Source organism: Oncorhynchus tshawytscha, linkage group LG05 (assembly GCF_018296145.1).
Source record: "Oncorhynchus tshawytscha isolate Ot180627B linkage group LG05, Otsh_v2.0, whole genome shotgun sequence".
Lineage (NCBI taxonomy): Eukaryota > Metazoa > Chordata > Actinopteri > Salmoniformes > Salmonidae > Oncorhynchus > Oncorhynchus tshawytscha.
The window spans coordinates 64,650,332-64,669,795 of NC_056433.1; the positions used below are offsets into that span (position 1 = coordinate 64,650,332).

Consider the following 19,464-nt stretch of genomic DNA (forward strand, 5'->3'; position numbering starts at 1 on the left):
GGGGCGAAGGGGGCGAAAGAGAGCGCCGGTAAAGAGGAGAGGGGAGAAAAAGGTAAAGAGAGGGGGCGAAAGAGAGCGCCGGTAAAGAGGAGAGGGGCGAAAGAGGGGAGAGCGCCGGTAAAGAGGAGAGGGGGAGAAAGAGAGCGCCGGTAAAGAGGAGAGGGGGCGAAAAAGAAAGAGCGCCGGTAAAAAGAGGAGAGGGGGCGAAAGAGAGCGCCGGTAAAGAGGAGAGGGAGAAAGAGAGCGCCGGTAAAGAGGAGAGGGGAGAAAGAGAGCGCGGTAAAGAGGAGAGGGAAGAAAGAGAGGGCCGGTAAAGAGGAGAGTAAAGAGGAGAAGAAAGGCGGTAAAGAGGAGAGGGAAGAAAGAGAGCGCCGGTAAAGAGGAGAGGGGAGAAAGAGAGGGCGGTAAAGAGGAAGGGGAGAAAGAGGCCGGTAAAGAGAGAGGGAAGAAAGAGAGGGAGAAAGAGAGCGCCGGTAAAGAAGAGAGGGAAGAAAGAAAGAGGAGGGAGAGAAGAGAGCGCCGGTAAAGAGGAGGGGAGAAAGAGAGCGCCGGTAAAAAGGGGAGGAGGGTAAAGAGAAAGAGAGCGCCGGTAAAGAGGAGAGGGAGAAAGAGAGCGCCGGTAAAGAGGAGAGGGAAGAAAGAGACAGGGAAGAAAGAGAAAGAGGCCGGTAAAGAGGAGAGGGGAGAAAGAGACAGCCGGTAAAGAGGAGAGGGGAGAAAGAGACAGCCGGTAAAGAGGAGAGAGGAGAAAGAGACAGCCGGTAAAGAGGAGAGAGGAGAAAGAGACAGCCGGTAAAGACAGCCGGTAAAGAGGAGAGGAGAAAGAGACAGCCGGTAAAGAGGAGAGAGGAGAAAGAGACAGCCGGTAAAGAGGAGAGAGGAGAAAGAGACAGCCGGTAAAGAGAAAGAGAGCGCCAGTAAAGAGGAGAGAAAGAGAGCCAGTAAAGAGGAGAGAAAGAGAGCCAGTAAAGAGGAGAGAGGAGAGAAAGAGAGCCAGTAAAGAGGAGAGAGGAGAGAAAGAGACAGCCAGTAAAGAGGAGAGAAAGAGACAGCCAGTAAAGAGGAGAGAAAGACAGCTCACTCCACTCCTACCTGCACATAGATCAAACTAGACCAGATGGGCACACCTGGACTAACTAATCTGTCTACCACTATACCTAGACCCTTCCCCACTTCCCCCTTTCTGCTCTGATTAAACCATTGGGTGGCCATCCAAGAGAACAAGCAGTCTTATATGGTTATCATTAACGTATTTATGCTTGTGGTGTGTAAATCCAGGAGAGTGAGGTAGATAAGCGTGCTGTTGCCCAGGTGTGGCATGTAAACATCACGTGCTGGTGTGGGGACTCTTTCACAAGGGTACTCACAGCTGCCGCTCCACGACTTGAGTAGAGACTTGATGCTGATCTCAAAGAACAGTGAATCCTGCAGGCTCAGCATGATGCCACTGAGGATTGTGGGATGTTAAAAAGGGTACCCCAAAAACACACACCTCTCTCCCAAAACACACACCTCTCCTCCTCAGCCAGAAGCCCAGGTCTCCTCTCCAGAGGAGCTGGATATAGGAGTCATGGTGGACTATAGAAAACACCCCGGTCAGCCGCTGTGTGCAGAGAGGCCCTTGGGAAAGTGTCAGGCTGTTAGATGTTTCAGTGCAGAGTAAAACCACCCAGACACACAGATAAGGAGCCTCACGGCTCTCTAGAGCTGCATTCCATCCAAACGCCCGCTGGCGAACCAATCTACTGAGTCCCTCATCCTGCTCCCAGCAGACAACACAGAGGTGAGTACAGTGCAGGAAAACTTTCCTCTCAGTGTGAGGGAGGAACGGCAGCGGAGCGGCACGCGGACTCTCTTCGGCAGAGCAGTGATATTCCCTCTTCTCTTCTCCCAGCCTGCTACTGCTAGCACTGTCGGCTCGTCTCCCACCGTCGCCCTCTCCCCATTGGCTCGCGGACAACCCCTCCCTTCTGTAACTAGCTCCTGTTCGCTGACCGATGCTTGCTGACGCCCTCTCTTCAATAGCTGGGTGAGGGGGGCTGGGGTGGAGGTGATGTCATCAAAATGCTGCGAGTGTTCCCTGGATATGGTCCAGCGCGGCTAACATGTCATTAGAGCTGCGTTCGCACTCCCTCTCCGCTGGCCTATCGAAACTACACTTCCTGTTCTCTCCACAGCAATACTGATGCGTCATCCCCGACTGCAGTATGAGGGAGAGGAAGAACTAGAGTGAAGAAGAGAGGGAGGAACTGGAAGAATGATACACCAGAGCAGCATAAAACCAAAAATAAACACTTCTCTTCAAACTACATTCAGCAGCTTTCCAACAAAACAGGAAATTACTTTTCACACAAAAAAGAAAGAGTTCCATCTATAAAAATGCATTTTGAACACACAGAGTAGTTAGTGTTGTCATGATAGCAACATTTAATTAACCAACGATAAGATAGAAAGATGTCAAGACAGCGAGTAGTATCCCAATAGCATATCGGCACCTAAGCATGGTGATAATATGGTGAGGTCCCTGGCCCTTCCCAGCCCCAGGTACTACAGGATTCTAAAATGTTTGTATATTAAGTATGAGGTTTTGGTGCCGTGACATTACCATTGCACCGGTATACCATATAACACTAGTAGCTATGCTGCTGGACATGAGGCTTCAATACTGGGGCAGTCACCTTTTACCGGCCTGGGGCACAGATCATGGCACACTGCCACCCAGTCACCTTTCACCAGCCTGGGGCACAGATCATGGCACACTGCCATCCAGTCACCTTTCACCGGCCTGGGGCACAGAACATGCCACCCACTGCAGCTCTCATCCACAAAGAGCACTGCATGATGGGTAGTAGGATACTTAAATCTGTTTGAGTCAACAACAAACTGACACACCCATAGAGGTCATAGGATTACATCAGTTTTTGTCTAGCAACAGCCATCAGAGAGACACACACACACACACACACACACACACACTACTGGCGACAAACACCCAGTGTGTGTTTGTGTCTCCTTTTAAACCCTGCTTGAAGACTGAAAGCAAACCACATGACATCAACTGATGTGGTCATAGACAGGATTCTTTTTGTTCACAAAACATTCCAGAAAAACAGATAAGATGATCACCAACAAAATATCTGTTTATCTCAGGTGGAAGCTCTTCTGTCTCTCACAACAGAAGACAAGTTCTGCTAAACCAAACCAGGGCTCGGTATCGTAAACGAAGGCCAGCTTCGTCACACCCTGCCTGCCCTACAGTACACTTACCAGGCCTTCGTGAGCCTTATGATGGAAGGAGCAGTAAAGTGCACTGAATGACTTTGCCATTTAAACAAATAGGCCTACAGTGGGAAGGATAGTTTTTGTGTATTGCTGAGCATGATTAACCGCATGTGGCTGTGCCATAGTGTGGCCTCGGTCCAAAACACAACATACTAAGCTCTGCTGCAACACAGTCTCTCTCTCAGAAGCAATGTTCCTTCACCAAACTCCTAACACACCCGATCATGTAGACTCTCTCACACACACAATCTCTGTTTAGAGTAAACACTGCTCATTGCTTCAGGAATGCAGTACAACATACAACAGGATCAGCTCCCTCAGGTTAGATCAAACAGTACAAACTGTCCAACGCAGAACAGGACATAACCAAAGAGCACTGGGCCCAGAGCAAGAATGTCAACAATGTAACTAAGCTATGATCACATTATAGCAATGGACTGATACAGGCCGATCTGTACTAGTGCTCAGGGCTCAATTTAAAAAAACACTTGGTCCAGGTAGAGGCAGGCTCAGTGTTCAGTAGGCAGAGGGATGCCCTGACAGGCAGGCTCAGTGTTCAGTAGGCAGAGGGATGCCCTGACAGGCAAGCTCAGTGTTCAGTAGACAGAGGGATGCCCTGACAGGCAAGCTCAGTGTTCAGTAGGCAGAGGGATACCATGACAGCAGCTGATTGACAGTTGGCCATCCTGACTGTCTCTAATGAGGCCACAGTGAGGATGAAGAATGCATTTCCTGTCCATAGCGTTCTGCACAAAGTGGGGGGGAAAAAAACCAAAATCGATAGGAGCTGTAATTTAATCCCTGACCCCCTCCCCGGGCCGCAGAGGACAATGCATCAGATGAAAATCAGGCAGCTCTCTGCAGCCCGGCCCAGGTCCTGTCCAGGTCTACCATCCTAGAGCCAGGATCCTACCAATGCCATTAATACCACCGTTCAGCAGGAACAACATTCATCCCCAATACATCATGGTAAAAGAGGCAAGGTTCTCATTGATTTTGCTTGAACTCTGTTAGCTAAGCAGTTAGCCAGCTAGCGATGCAATATTGTTGTGAGGAGTGTCTTCAATAACATGTCTAATAATGCTCACTAGAAGCTCCCATCCATAACCTTTCAGAACAAACTTCAACCACCGACAGACAGCTCCTTCACACCACCTCAACATATCCTGTCTCCCCTCCACCAGGCTGGACCCAGCTTACCCAGCTTTGACTATCAGATGAACAGAGCAGAGTCAGGGGAGAGACACTAAGGTCACCACAGCACAGCAAGATCCTCCCTACAATTACTAGCAGAGAGTTGCTGCCAGCCAGCCAATTAAGAATGAAACCTCATCTTCACACACACAGCCCCTCACTAAGGCAATTTCATTTATCATAGCCCCATTTTCACAGGCACTAGCTTCAATATGCTTGATGTTTTCCATTGTCAAGCATTTGATGGGTGAGTTATTTGGGAGTCTAAGAGTTCCAAGTGATTCATAGAACAATTTGTGCCCTCTAATGGGAGAACTGGATCATAGCAGAGTTGTGCATCAGGCTCTGCTGGCTCAGGTAATTGTTTTTCACTGCCTGTGCCTGCAGCACTGCCCTCTATCCAAGCAGGCTGAAGCAATCCGTGTCAGACAACAAACCTGATGGTAGTTGACTGTACGGTCATGCTGAAGTCACAGATAGTAGATGGGCATTTCCATCTACAGGGTTTAGACACATTTTGACAGATGGAATTTCATGACTTCCATTGCTTCTCCATGACCAACAAATTGCAGCGTCTCCATGTACGTATTTAAAAGTAATGGTAATGTGGTATTGAAACTGGGAGGCTGCTCTCTGATCCCATGTACCCTCTGCTGTCGTTCTGCAAGGCACTTCACCCCCCCAAAGTAAAATAACTGTTAGGTAACTGTATATAACACATGTGGTCTGGAGAGCTACTGTGTGTGCAGGCTTTTGATCAAGCCCTGCTCAAACCACAGAGCCAGTTGATCGAGCCCTGCGCAAACACAGAGACAGTTGATCAAGGACTGGTTGAACAGCTCATTTCTAAAATGTGGTTTGTTAGAGGGGGACTGGAATAAAAGCCTGACCACCCATTAGGTCTCCTGATACATCTAGGGTGGTTGCCCACCCATTAGGTCTCCTGATACATCTAGGGTGGTTGCCCACCCAGTAAAGTAAATAAGTGTACAGTTCAGTAGCACACTAGAGTACAGTATAATGTACATATCTACTGTACTGTCCAAACTTGTGAAACAGATGTCTATCATCTCTTCAGCTTAGGTCTGGTCCGAACCAACCAAATGTGTTCCTTGGGGGCGAAGCTCATTACAATAATAGCCAGTGTGTAGAATTACACCCAAATATGCAACAAAAAAAGGGATATTGCATACTTCTACCTTTGTGTACCTACATGGGACAAATCATTAAGAGAATAACATTCATATCCATCATTATGCATGTGTACAATACACCTCAAGGAGCCATGATTTAATTCTGTTAGATGTAAATTCACTTCACCTGCTGTAGTTCACTCAACAAAATAGATTGTTCTAACTGCAGGTGTCATGTCATAGCTGACACCCCATACTTTCTGCAGAGATCTCTCAACCTTCATTTGGAGCAGATACTTAAAAGGTTTATTAAGAGGTAAGATTTTACCGTAATTCTGTTACCAAACTACTAAACGTGTTTGTGTCGTGTGTAAATGGTTTAAAGTCGTCATTGTGCATAGAGTTGTATGGTTGTTAAACTTCTAAATCAATGTTTTTGTTCTGCACACATATTAAAGTACAGAAATTACAGTCAAAGCATAATTCTGTCACTGTGGAATGTCCAGATAGCAAAGTTAGGCTACAAACTGTGTATAAAAAGTCAGATAATCATATCAATATGTAACTATTCACATGACATACATCTCCACCCCACACACCAGTGTTTCACGAACACACCCCAAGTTCAGAGGAAAACCTGCAGTGCCCTTTAACCAAATACGTCTCAATCAAATCGTGTCCTGAAATCAGCTGCACTCACATCCGCCTCTGGGGTGATGTCATTGTGTGCTTGAATTACAAATGAGAAAGAGAGAGCGAGAGAGAGCACCAAATCAAAAAGCCAACGCAAGCAGGGCAGGCCATGGCAGACCAGATGAGAGCCTGAGGGCGTGGCACTGAATCATGTGGAAAGGGTGGGAGGCAGGACCTGTCCCAAACTGCAGCTTAAAAAACATTTCAATGTCACTTTCATTCTTTAAGATACACCACAAATCACTCACGCCTTCCTCAACATCAAAGGACTGTTATTTTCAAATACTGCCGAAGGCAGTGCCCTGGTTGAATAGAATGACATGTTTTATTCAGAGGGTTTCTCAGAGCCATAATTTGGGAGGGGTGTTCATCTGGGCCACCCACGTCCCACACAGGAAAGCCCCAGAGAAGGGAAGGTGGGTAACCTTCATCCAGGCAAAGTGCTACCGAATGATGTTCCACCGTGCTCTTGGCACGGCCACGTTTGTGCAACTCAGTGACTTTGTCAAATCTAACCTGAATAGTCACCTCATTCTACTACATTAGGGATGGCAGTATTAACAGTGTTGAGTTCAGTCAGAGGAAGACACTCATACATTCACCCCGTCTTGCTACTGCTGCTACAGTGATTAGATGTGTGTGTCGTCTCATAGACATGTAAACAATCTCTAAACACGAGGGTGAAAACAGGTGGTGTGTCTGAAGGTAATGCAGTGTGGGACTGTATTAAGGTGTATCAGGCTGTCAGTCTGGACTAGTTGTAACACTCTATCCGAGGGACCATTGGTTGGTTAGTTGGTTCAGCCATGTTTCAGGGACTAGCAAACAGAGAGCGAGCCTGTTCTGACAGGCAGGACCGAGGACAAAGCCATGCTGATAGACTGACGAGTCATCACCCTGCTGACGATGGAAACAGGCTGGCACACACACATAACAAGTGGCCTGTTGAGCTCTTGACTAGAAACTGAGATTAGACAGGCCCTCCATTTTGAATCCAATAGTAAAGTATTTTTGTGAACATTTATTTAATGGCCCTTGAGAAACAAAAACATAGTAAAATGCCTATTCCAAGACATAGTGGAACATCAACTCCCCTACCATAGATCACTGCTAACGTGTACTACCTTCAAGCAAAAACACTCCCAGCCAGCAACTCAAGTTCCCTTTCAGCATGAACAACACCACTCAGCAACGTTGTGAAAGCATATTCAACCCTCCTGTTAACTTTCACAGTGTCTTTCAAAACAGAGCTGTCAGGCTGTAATACCATGTGGTCATAGTATGTGTGAGCATGCTGCGTATGTGGATTGTTTCTAGTGAAGAGGGGGAGACTTCTTTTTATACAGTTAACGTGAGATATATATATATATATATATTAGGATATTATTTGACAATATATCGTATTGACAAAATCTCAATGTTATTTTTTTGCGGCAATTAGCTGAACCTGCACCAAAAGTCACAGCTTGTTCTCCATCTTATTTTTTAATAAGGAGCCAATTGGTTTTCAGCACTTTTATTTCTATGACTGATCAAAAGTCATTTTCTCATGGCTCTCTCTTGTCCCTCTATAGTGGACATATGCTGAGCAATGTTTGGAACATCAAATCGCAGTAAAAAATAAATAAAAATAATAAATCACAGTGTTGAATCGCAAAACATATAGAATCGTGAGAAACGCAATACATATTGTACCGGCACCGGAGTATCATGATAATGTATGGTGGGGTCCTTTGACACTTATGTCTGGTCATTTCCATGTCCCTGATGCCTAACTACAAGCACACTAATGTTAACTCACACAAGACAAGTAGCCGTACTTCAGTACAACACACCCCCCACACTATATTCCTGGGATTATTTCATGTGATCATGTCTCATTGGTATCACATTAAAAAGTTATTGTAATGGATGACGTTCAGGTTTACCTGCTACAAGGCCAAGATAATACTAGTTACTACCAGTGGAGAGCATCATACCTTTTATGGGCTCAACGTTTCACTTTAGTATTTGACACGTTAACAAATAATTCAACAAGTTGATTGAGTGTTAAGTGTTGACTACTCAACAGCACACCACCGCAAGTACTTGCACTAGAGAGCTACTCGTTAAACATGAATGGAAATCTCTCTGTAGTCTAGATAAGTATAGGTGAGTCATTTTAAGAGAGTGGGCTCCTCCTGCCCAGTGTCAGTCAGTCAGGTCAGTACCTTTGATGTGGTTGGAGCAGATAGGTCTGGTAGTAGAGGTATTCACCAGACCCGGCTGGTCCTCCTCGGTCATCTGGCCAATGGCCAGCAGGCGCTTCATCCGCAGCAGACAGGGACCGGTCTCCCGGGGCAACGCCCCCCCAGACTCCAACGCCCATACATCTCCTGATATGACAGCCGGGACCAGACTCTTCAGAAACTCCATGTCTGTCAGTATCAACGCTAGCCAACTCAGTCAAGCCCCCAGTCCAAGTTCACAGTGTCAGTCACGGTCACCCTGAGCCATTTTCCCACACAAAACAGCTACCTGGCTGTCTTCCACTGACAGCCAGGGTACAGTCAGCCACTCTGTCTGCCGCAGAGCTGTACAGTCCGTGATATCATTGATTGCAATAATCAGGCCTCAGACAACCCATGAGAAGAGTGAAGAGACACGACCTGTCTGGCCTATTGAAACTCAGTACAGAGAAGTAATATCAGCCTGTCGTATCCACCTACAGTGAATATTCAGAATGGGAGAATCTTCTTTCGCAGTCAGAAGCAGTACCTGTCTGCCCACAGAGGGAGAAAGTAAAGACATTGCACGCTTCCCCAGCAGTGATGTAATCCGGAGTGGGCGAAGCCAGGCAGGTCAGGTGCCAGGCACTTTCAGGGGCGGGACCAGAACATGTTCCATAGGAGAAAAAGCACGCCTGGGCCCCCAGCAAATTAAAACCGAGACGACACCGACCCACCCTGCCTGGGTTTACCTCTCTTAGAAGAGCATGAGCATAGTGAGAGAGAAGGTGAACGAAGGTGAAAGTTTAAGGGGTGACTCTAACCTCCGGCCCGTCTGTGTATTAAGATAAACCTTATCGCCCAGGGAACTGTGTCATATGGTACCAGATACACACTCTCGCACTCCAATTACCCGTCAAACCCCCTCCCTCCCTCCCTCCCTCCCTCAACACCTTCACTGAGTTATTTTGTATGATGTAGTAAATCTCTGAGATGTAGAGTGAATGATGTGCCAGACAGGGTGATATTACTGTGCTTTGCTTGGCTGCTCAGCTCGTACCTGAATGAACAACCTCCTCTAAAAACAGAACCTCCGCTCTCAAGCTGAGAGAACACACACACCAACGTAGGCAGTATAGGCTACTAAATATGCATGTGAACATACATCCAACATAAAAACAAAGCTATATTTGCACTCAATACAAAATGGCCTTAACATGAGTTATGTAGTCCATTTAGAGAGCATTTACAAAGAAAAGCCATGTTCTGCTGATTCATCATCACCATACATATGGTGAGTGCTTTAGTTTAGCCAACAGTGTGAATCGATATGACGGAACCACTCCCTCTGAGCGCCCTCTACAAACCTGATGAGAACAGCTAACAACTTTAACGGAACAAAGATACCTTCATCATAGAATCAGAATTCCTCTGTTCTGAGAGCTGTGCAGTAGACCGGTACAGAGCCTACTGGTGGAGGTTAACCGAGGACAGCTGTATGTGTGTACAGTAGGCTCTGGGTGGGAGGAGCCTTTGGTTTAGAGTTCTGGCACAGTCGGAAGTAAAGATGACCTGCAACTCCCCTTACTTTCACCAGCAGAACTGGATCAGGGACTGATATTACGCAAACAAATATATGCCACCAAACCATATCCAATTTAAAAACACTGCAGTTTAGCCACAGTGTGTGTGTGTCCAACAGAAATCTCACTCTTAGAGAAAGTGCTCGTACCCTTTGCTGCAGCATGTGAACATGTCAGTGAGATGTCAGTGAGATGTCAGTGAGATGATGAAATGTTTCAGTGCCACCCCAGTGTACAGCACATGGTGAGAGAGGCAAGAGACTAAAAACCTAAACAAACCCTTTGTACACTTTGTACCATGCATATTTCTTCCATTTTGGTTTTCAATTACATTCAACATTAAATAACTAATTTGGCCGTGTAAGCATAAATCAGCAGTGTGGCATGGACACAGACAAATAAAAGACAGGGCAGGTGTGGCCTGTACTTTGTTTGCAGTCTGTTGCAGCAGCCCTGCCCTCTAGAGGCCAGCCTGCAGACTGCACTGCCAGCACAAAGAGCACTAATCAGAGGTGATGAAGAAGCCTTTTTGTGGAATGTATCCCTCTCAAGGCCCCATCTATTCCCTTTAAGAAGAGCAACCCCTGCATGGTGAGTGGAAACATGCTGAAATCACAAATACCTGGACTTCACAATATCTATGTTGCATTGGTGTGACTAGGGGTCATGTAAAATTGTGTTCATTTGATTTCAGTCCAACCAAGTGATTTGTTCACAGAATAATTTAACTCTCAATCCCCACCAAAAACTGGTGGCCCAGCCAAAGGGAGTCATGGATTATAGGGATAATTGTTTTTATTATTGTTGTACTAATCTAGACAATACTATATCACCAAAGCAGATACAGTGCCTTCCTCCACATTGTTGTTACAACCGGAATTCAGAATGGATTTAAATGACACCTTCTTCCCTCCCCCGGTCGTGACCGCTCGAGCCTGTGGATTTCTGAACATAACGCATCGATAATATATCAACCGCAAATGTCTTTCACAGTAGGAGAGGGGAAAACAATAGCTGTCCAAATTCTGTTGCGCGAGCAAAACTCATGTGACCACTTGACGCGATGCTTTCGTTCTGGCTCATTTTTCAAAATAAAAGCCTGTCTGAAGACTGTTGACACCTTGAGGAAGCGATAGGAAAAGGAATCTGGTTCATATCCCTTTAAATCCAGCAAAGGGAGGCTATGGAACATGGAGTTTTCAAAATAGAAGCCACTTCCTGTTTTGATTTTCCTCAGGGTTTCGCCTGCAATATCAGTTCTGTTATACTCACAGACAATATTTGACAGTTTTGGAAACTTTAGAGTTTTCTATCCAATACTAATAATAATATGCATATATTAGCAACTGAGACTGAGGACCTGGCCGTTTACAATAGGCACCTTTTCATCCAAGCTACTCAATACTGTCCCTGCAGCCATAAAAAGTTAACAGCAGTGGTTCGCGCTTTCAGTTTTGCTTGAATGTTGCCATCAATCCACGGTTTCTGGTTGGGGAATGTTTTAATAGACACTGTGGGTACAACATCACCGATGCACTTGCTAATAAACTCGCTCAACGAATCAGCGTATTCATCAATGTTGTTGTTCGACGCTATGCGGAACATATCCCAGTCCATATGATCGAAACAATCTTGAAGCGTGGAATCCGATTGGGCAAACCAGCCTTGAACAGACCTGAGCGCGGGTGCTTCCTGTTTTAGGTCCTGTCTATAGGCTGGAAGCAACAAAATGGAGTCGTGGTCAGCTTTTCCGAAAGGAGGGATGGGGGAGGACCTTAAATGCGTCGCGGAAATAAGAATATCAATGATCTAGGGTTTTGCCAGCCCAGGTTGAGCAATCGATTTGCTGATAGAATTTAGCCTTGTTTTCAGATTAGCCTTATTATAATCCCCAGCTACAATAAATGCAGCCTCAGGATGTGGTTTCCAGTTTACAGAGTCAAATTAAAGTTCTTTCAGGGACGTCGATGTGTCTGCTTGGGGGGAAACATACACGACTGTGATTATGATCGAAAAGAACTCTTGGTAGAAAATGCGGTCAACATTTGATTGTGAGGAATTCTAAGTCAGGTGAACAGAAGGACTTGAGTTCCTGTATGTTGTTATGATCACACCACGTCTCGTTAATCATAAGGCATACACCCCCGTCCTTCTTACCAGAGATGCTTGTTTCTGTCGGTGCGTTGTGTGAAGAAACCAGGTGGCTGTACAGACTCCGATAGAGTGTCTCGAGTGAGCCATGTTTCCGTGAAACAAAGAACATTACAGTCTCTGATGTCTCCCTGGAAGGCAAATCGTGCTCAGATTTCGTCTACCTTGTTGTCAAGAGACTGGACATTGGCGAGTAGTATGCTCGGAAGCGGTGCGTCCGTCTACGGAGCCTGACCAGAAGACCGCTCCGTCTGCCCCTTCTGCGGCGTGGTTGTTTTGGGTCGCCGGCTGGGATCCGAGCCATTGTCCTGGGTGGTGGGCCAAACAGGATCCACTTTGGGAAAGTCGTATTCCTGGTCATAATGTTGGTGAGTTGGACATTGCTCTTATATCTAATAGTTACTCCTGACTTTATATATTAAAACCTCAATTTCCTGGGGTAACAATGTAAGAAATAACACATAAAATAACAAAATACCAGCATAGTTTCCTAGGAACGCAAAGCGAGGCAGCCATCTCTGTCAGCACCGCAAGTTAAATATGGGTAAATCTCTAAGAGCTTTGCACACCTGGATTGTACAATATTTGCACATTCTTTTTAATATTCTTCAAGCTCGGTCAAGTTGATTGTTAATCATTGCTAGACAGCCATTTTTAAGTCTTACCATAGATTTCCAAGCAGATACAAGTCAAAACTGTAACTAGGCCATTTTTATTTTTTTTCCCGCCTCAAGAAGCATAAACTAAGTCTGTTTTTACATCCATTGAGATTGAAAATAGCTTCTTAATGTAACCGATTTGTAAAATATTTTCATAACCAGGGGGCTGAAAAAAAAAAGAGTCTACAGCTGTGTGTCTGTCTGGAGCTCATTGGCGTGGGAAACTGAGGGCCAAGAATATTTCATACGAATGTTGCAAGTTTACTAGCACGACCGGGCTTGACCAAGTCAATAGTTGATACAATGCAAGTTCCTTGCAGACAGGTCATGCATAGCCAATGTGATTTACAGGATTACATTTTTTTAAATATTTTTTATATATTCTTTAAAATCAGGATCTTTTCTACCTGCAATGTTTTTATTTGTTGGTTTATGTAGCCTATTTTTACATATTGGCAATAGAAGTTACTTTGTGGGGCAAAAAAGTATTTAGTCAGCCAGTCAAAAATCCTACAATGTGATTTTCTGGATTTTTTCTTCTCTGTCATAGTTGAAGTGTACCTATGATGAAAATTACAGGCCTCATCTTTTTAAGTGGGAGAACTTGCACAATTGGTGGCTGACTAAATACATTTTTGCCCCACTGTATATATCATTTTCATTCAGATAGAATTTTGATCAACTACATTGAGATATGAAGACTATTATAAATTAAATTAAAAACTGTTCCATGAAAATCATAGCTGGCACGCAGATATGGTACGATAACTTGGTACTCCAATTAAAATAGGGTTTCTTTTCCTGGTTAGGCTGTGTAACCCGGTTGTCGCACTGCTTTGCTTTATCTTGGCCAGGTCGCAGTTGTAAATGAGAACTTGTTCTCAACTGGCCTACCTGGTTAAATAAAGGTGAAATAAAAAAAATTGATCTCTGGCTCCCTCTTTAGTAATTTGTGTGTTCATTTTTAATTGCAGTGCTTAAAGCATCAGACAAGCTCAGCCTACATATAGTTGATTTTATTAAAAAAAAAACATAGGGTGTGTCTATATATGTAAAAATTTGACCAATCGATTGGTCGAAAGAAGTCTACTCTCGGATCGACCAAGATCCATTTTTGTCGGGGACAGCCATATACTACCTATAACATGAAGCCACCAACATGCTTGAAAATATGAAGAGTGGTACTCCGTGATGTGTTGGATTTGCCCAAAACATAACATTATGTATTGCGTACGTAAAGTTGTCTTTGCAGTTTTACTTTAGTGCCTTCTTGAAAACAGGACTCATGTTTTAGAGTATTTTTTATCCTGTACAGGATTACTTATTTTCACTGTAATTTAGGTTAGTATTGTGGAATAACTACAATGTTGATCCATCCTCAGTTGTTTTCTATCACAGCCATTAAACTCTGTTTTAAAGTAAACATTGGCCTCATGGTGAAATCCCTGGGCGGTTCGCTTCCTCTCCGACAACTATGAAGGTTGCCTGTATCTGTAGTGAATGGGATACACCATGCAAATTGTAATAAATAGCTTCACCATGCTCAAAGGGATCATCAATTTCTGCTTCATGTGGAAATTCACTTTTTGGTCCAACAGCCACTGTGGCAAGTAGATTTTTTATTTTTTTTAAACAACCAGCCACTCAGAACTTTTAACCAGACAAAACCGTTTTTGCCATAATTACACTAAAAATAAAAATGAGCATGCTTTAATGTTTTTAAAGCCAAAAAAAGTATTACTTTTAAGTAAATGGGGTATATTGCTTAAATTTCATTTTACGTTTGTGACCTGCGTCTTTAGGTACAATAAGTAAAAACTGAAACAGTTGATTCTTGATGTTTATATGTGGAACAAAGTACCTACCCTGCCAAAAGGCTGTGAGATATTGTGGTTCAGGGCTCTATGCTGATTTTTGATTTTTTTACAAGGAGTAAATGATGTGCTCCTTAGTAAAATGTAGAAGAAAACAAATAAATCTAGAACAATGAAAGTATGACTAATAATTATTTATTTGAGATGATTTATTTAGATTTTTTCAGGGATGCTGCAGCACCCATAGTTCCTGTGACTGTGTATGCATCTTATTTATCACACGAGTACAGCAGAGATTCCACTCAAATGCTCTGTAAGACAGAGCATGAGCTTCTGCTGCAGCATCTTGTGGTGCTTTAAAGATAACTGTGAACTCTGAAAAATACCAGATCAAATCATGACATCGGTGATCTTCATCTCAGACAGTCTGAGCTCTAGAAAGTGGCCCGAGATTCCTACTGCCTTGTGCGCATTACTGCGCTTAAAATGTGAAGAAAGACACATCCTGCACATAATGGTCATATGGGCAGGTATTCCAACGTAATCTTAATTTTTTGCTGTTGCCTAGGTTTTTAACTTGGACCAATGTATAAAATATGTATAAAGTATGTATAAATCCCTTTATGACCATATGTACCTCTGACTATGCACAAAAGTGAATTTAAATGGTTTCTACACCCACCTTGCATCATGTACATAACCGTCATGTGAGGTGAAATATGTATATTTGGGGATGTGACAACTGAGTCTGTTTGACCTGATGAAGCTCCATTTCTTATCTAAAAGGTTGTCAATAAAAGCAGTGAATTAGGAGCGTAAACTGTGTGGGCCTTCCTGTTCTTCTTAAGAAATAGTTCAACATTTTAAGCTAAACGTTCTGATGTGTTGCATCAGACTCACTGATTTTTTACGATTTTTATTTTTTAATGTAGCCTAGGCCTATTGGTTGTATGAATTCGGGCTCCATCATCCCAAAACTGTCCCATTGTGTTTGAAATAGGCTATTTATTTCTTGACGAGCTGACCAATAGAATAAGTAGCCTAAACTTTGTACTAGTAAATTGACATAGGCAAGTGAGTTTCCTGTTCGTTACTCATCTTGATGACTTGATAATCAGGTTACGCAGCCAATGCATATGGGTCCGGTACATTTCTCAAATGTCGGGTAAATTAAAATGTTGCCTGTCAAATGTACGGCGCCACATTTCCCCAACGGAAACCCTGGCTTGCCATAACAAAAGAGGTTGAATACTTATTGACTCAAGACATTTCAGCTTTCATTTTTTATTATTTTGTAAAAAAGGAGGCAGATTGTCTCTCTGTCAGAGAGAGAATGCCACTAAAGCAGCCAGGGAGGCCCAGTGAGAATGTTATGAGGGAGAGAGACAGAGAGATTGTTATGGCGGGAGAGAATGCCACTAAAGCAGTGAGAATGCTATGGCCCAGTGGCCCAGTGAGAATGATATGAGGGAGAGAGAGAGGGAGAGAGACAGAGAGACTGTTATGGAGAGAGAGAGAGACAGAGAGAGACAGAGAGAGAGAGCGAGACAGAGAGACAGAGAGATTGTTATGGAGGGAGAGAGAGAGAGAGCGAGACAGAGAGATTGTTATGGAGGGAGAGAATGCCACTAAAGCAGTGAGAATGCTATGGCCCAGTGGCCCAGTGAGAATGCTATGAGGGAGAGAGAGAGACAGAGAGACAGAGAGAGACAGAGAGAGAGAGCGAGACAGAGAGATTGTTATGGAGGGAGAGAGAGAGAGCGAGACAGAGAGATTGTTATGGAGGGAGAGAGAGAGAGAGCGAGAGCGAGACAGAGATTGTTATGGAGGGAGAGAGAGAGAGAGAGCGAGAGCGAGACAGAGAGATTGTTATGGAGGGAGAGAGAGAGCGAGACAGAGAGATTGTTATGGAGGGAGAGAGAGAGCGAGACAGAGAGATTGTTATGGAGGGAGAGAGAGAGAGAGAGAGGGAGAGAGAGAGATTGTTATGGAGGGGGAGAGAGAGAGAGAGAGAGAGAGAGAGGAGAGAGAGAGAGAGCGAGACAGAGATTGTTATGGAGAGAGAGAGAGAGAGAGCGAGACAGAGAGATTGTTATGGAGGGAGAGAGAGAGAGAGAGAGCGAGACAGAGAGATTGTTATGGAGGGAGAGAGAGAGGAGCGAGAGCAGACAGAGATTGTTATGGAGGGAGAGAGAGAGCGAGAGCGAGACAGAGATTGTTATGGAGGGAGAGAGAGAGAGAGAGAGAGCGAGACAGAGAGATTGTTATGGAGAGAGAGAGAGAGAGAGAGAGCGAGACAGAGATTGTTATGGAGGAGAGAGAGAGAGCGAGACAGAGAGATTGTTATGGAGGGGAGAGAGAGAGAGAGAGAGAGAGCGAGACAGAGAGATTGTTATGGAGGGAGAGAGAGAGAGAGAGAGAGGAGAGAGAGAGAGAGAGAGAGAGAGCGAGACAGAGAGATTGTTATGGAGGGAGAGAGAGAGAGAGAGAGGGAGAGAGAGAGAGAGACGAGACAGAGATTGTTATGGAGGGAGAGAGAGAGAGCGAGACAGAGAGATTGTTATGGAGGGGAGAGAGAGAGAGAGAGAGAGAGCGAGACAGAGAGATTGTTATGGAGGGAGAGAGAGAGAGAGAGAGGGAGAGAGAGAGAGAGAGAGAGAGCGAGACAGAGAGATTGTTATGGAGGGGAGAGAGAGAGAGAGAGCGAGACAGAGATTGTTATGGAGGGAGAGAGAGAGAGAGCGAGACAGAGATTGTTATGGAGGGAGAGAGAGAGAGCGAGACAGAGAGATTGTTATGGAGGGGGAGAGAGAGAGAGAGAGAGAGAGCGAGACAGAGAGATTGTTATGGAGGGAGAGAGAGAGAGAGAGAGAGCGAGACAGAGAGATTGTTATGGAGGGAGAGAGAGAGAGAGCGAGAGAGACAGAGATTGTTATGGAGGGAGAGAGAGAGAGCGAGAGCGAGACAGAGATTGTTATGGAGGGAGAGAGAGAGAGAGAGAGAGCGAGACAGAGAGATTGTTATGGAGAGAGAGAGAGAGAGAGAGAGAGCGAGACAGAGATTGTTATGGAGGGAGAGAGAGAGAGCGAGACAGAGAGATTGTTATGGAGGGAGAGAGAGAGAGAGAGAGAGAGAGCGAGACAGAGAGATTGTTATGGAGGGAGAGAGAGAGAGAGAGAGGGAGAGAGAGAGAGAGAGAGAGAGAGCGAGACAGAGAGATTGTTATGGAGGAGAGAGAGAGAGAGAGAGGAGAGAGAGAGAGAGAGCGAGACAGAGATTGTTATGGAGGGAGAGAGAGAGAGCGAGACAGAGAGATTGTTATGGAGGGAGAGAGAGAGAGAGAGAGAGAGCGAGACAGAGAGATTGTTATGGAGGGAGAGAGAGAGAGAGAGGGGGGAGAGAGAGAGAGAGAGAGAGCGAGACAGAGAGATTGTTATGGAGGGAGAGAGAGAGAGAGAGACGAGACAGAGATTGTTATGGAGGGAGAGAGAGAGAGAGCGAGACAGAGATTGTTATGGAGGAGAGAGAGAGAGCGAGACAGAGAGATTGTTATGGAGGGAGAGAGAGAGAGAGCGAGAGAGAGCGAGACAGAGATTGTTATGGAGAGAGAGAGAGAGAGAGAGAGAGAGCGAGACAGAGAGATTGTTATGGAGAGAGAGAGAGAGAGAGAGAGAGCGAGACAGAGAGATTGTTATGGAGGGAGAGAGAGAGAGAGAGAGCGAGACAGAGAGATTGTTATGGAGGGAGAGAGAGAGAGAGAGAGAGCGAGACAGAGAGATAGAGAGCGAGACAGAGAGATTGTTATGGAGGGAGAGAGAGAGAGAGAGAGAGACAGCGAGACAGAGATTGTTATGGAGGAGGAGAGAGAGAGAGCGAGACAGAGAGATTGTTATGGAGGGGAGAGAGAGAGAGAGAGAGAGAGCGAGACAGAGAGATTGTTATGGAGGGAGAGAGAGAGAGAGAGAGAGGGAGAGAGAGAGAGAGAGAGAGAGCGAGACAGAGAGATTGTTATGGAGGGGAGAGAGAGAGAGAGAGCGAGACAGAGATTGTTATGGAGGAGAGAGAGAGAGCGAGACAGAGATTGTTATGGAGGGAGGGAGAGAGAGAGAGCGAGACAGAGAGATTGTTATGGAGGGAGAGAGAGAGAGCGAGAGAGAGCGAGACAGAGATTGTTATGGAGAGAGAGAGAGAGAGAGAGAGCGAGACAGAGAGATTGTTATATGGAGAGAGAGAGAGAGAGAGAGAGAGAGCGAGACAGAGAGATTGTTATGGAGGGAGAGAGAGAGAGAGAGAGAGCGAGACAGAGAGATTGTTATGGAGGGAGAGAGAGAGAGAGAGAGAGAGAGCGAGACAGAGAGATTGTTATGGAGGGAGAGAGAGAGAGAGAGAGAGAGAGAGCGAGACAGAGAGATTGTTATGGAGGGAGAGAGAGAGAGAGAGAGAGAGCGAGACAGAGAGATTGTTATGGAGGGAGAGAGAGAGAGAGAGCGAGACAGAGAGATTGTTATGGAGGGAGAGAGAGAGAGAGCGAGACAGAGAGATTGTTATGGAGGAGAGAGAGAGAGCGAGAGAGAGAGATTGTTATGGAGGGAGAGAGAGAGAGAGACAGAGAGATTGTTATGGAGAGAGAGAGAGATTGAGACAGAGAGATTGTTATGGGAGAGAGAGAGAGAGAGCGAGACAGAGAGATTGTTATGGAGACAGAGAGATTGTTATGGAGGGAGAGAGAGAGAGACAGAGAGATTGTT

General features: G+C 45.1%; 1 protein-coding gene across 20 annotated transcripts in view; it reads right to left on the reverse strand.

Annotated features, from left to right (window-relative positions):
* Positions 1 to 19,464, reverse strand: part of fryl (furry homolog, like) — a 108,696-nt gene that overhangs the window by 68,394 nt on the left and 20,838 nt on the right. For 9 of the 20 annotated variants that reach the window (XM_024421854.2, XM_024421845.2, XM_024421853.2 and 6 more), the window contains exon 1: positions 8,513 to 8,536. The exons of 7 other annotated variants lie outside the window; for them this stretch is intronic. Coding sequence is in view for 3 of the 13 variants with exons in the window: in XM_024421852.2 (XP_024277620.1) it covers positions 8,513 to 8,717 (205 nt within the window). In the remaining 10 variants the exon portion in view is untranslated. Of the gene's footprint in view, positions 1 to 1,367; positions 1,952 to 8,512; positions 8,905 to 19,464 lie in introns of those variants that run through there. 4 more of the 20 variants (XM_024421852.2, XM_024421865.2, XM_024421855.2 and 1 more) reach the window with 4 other exon arrangements.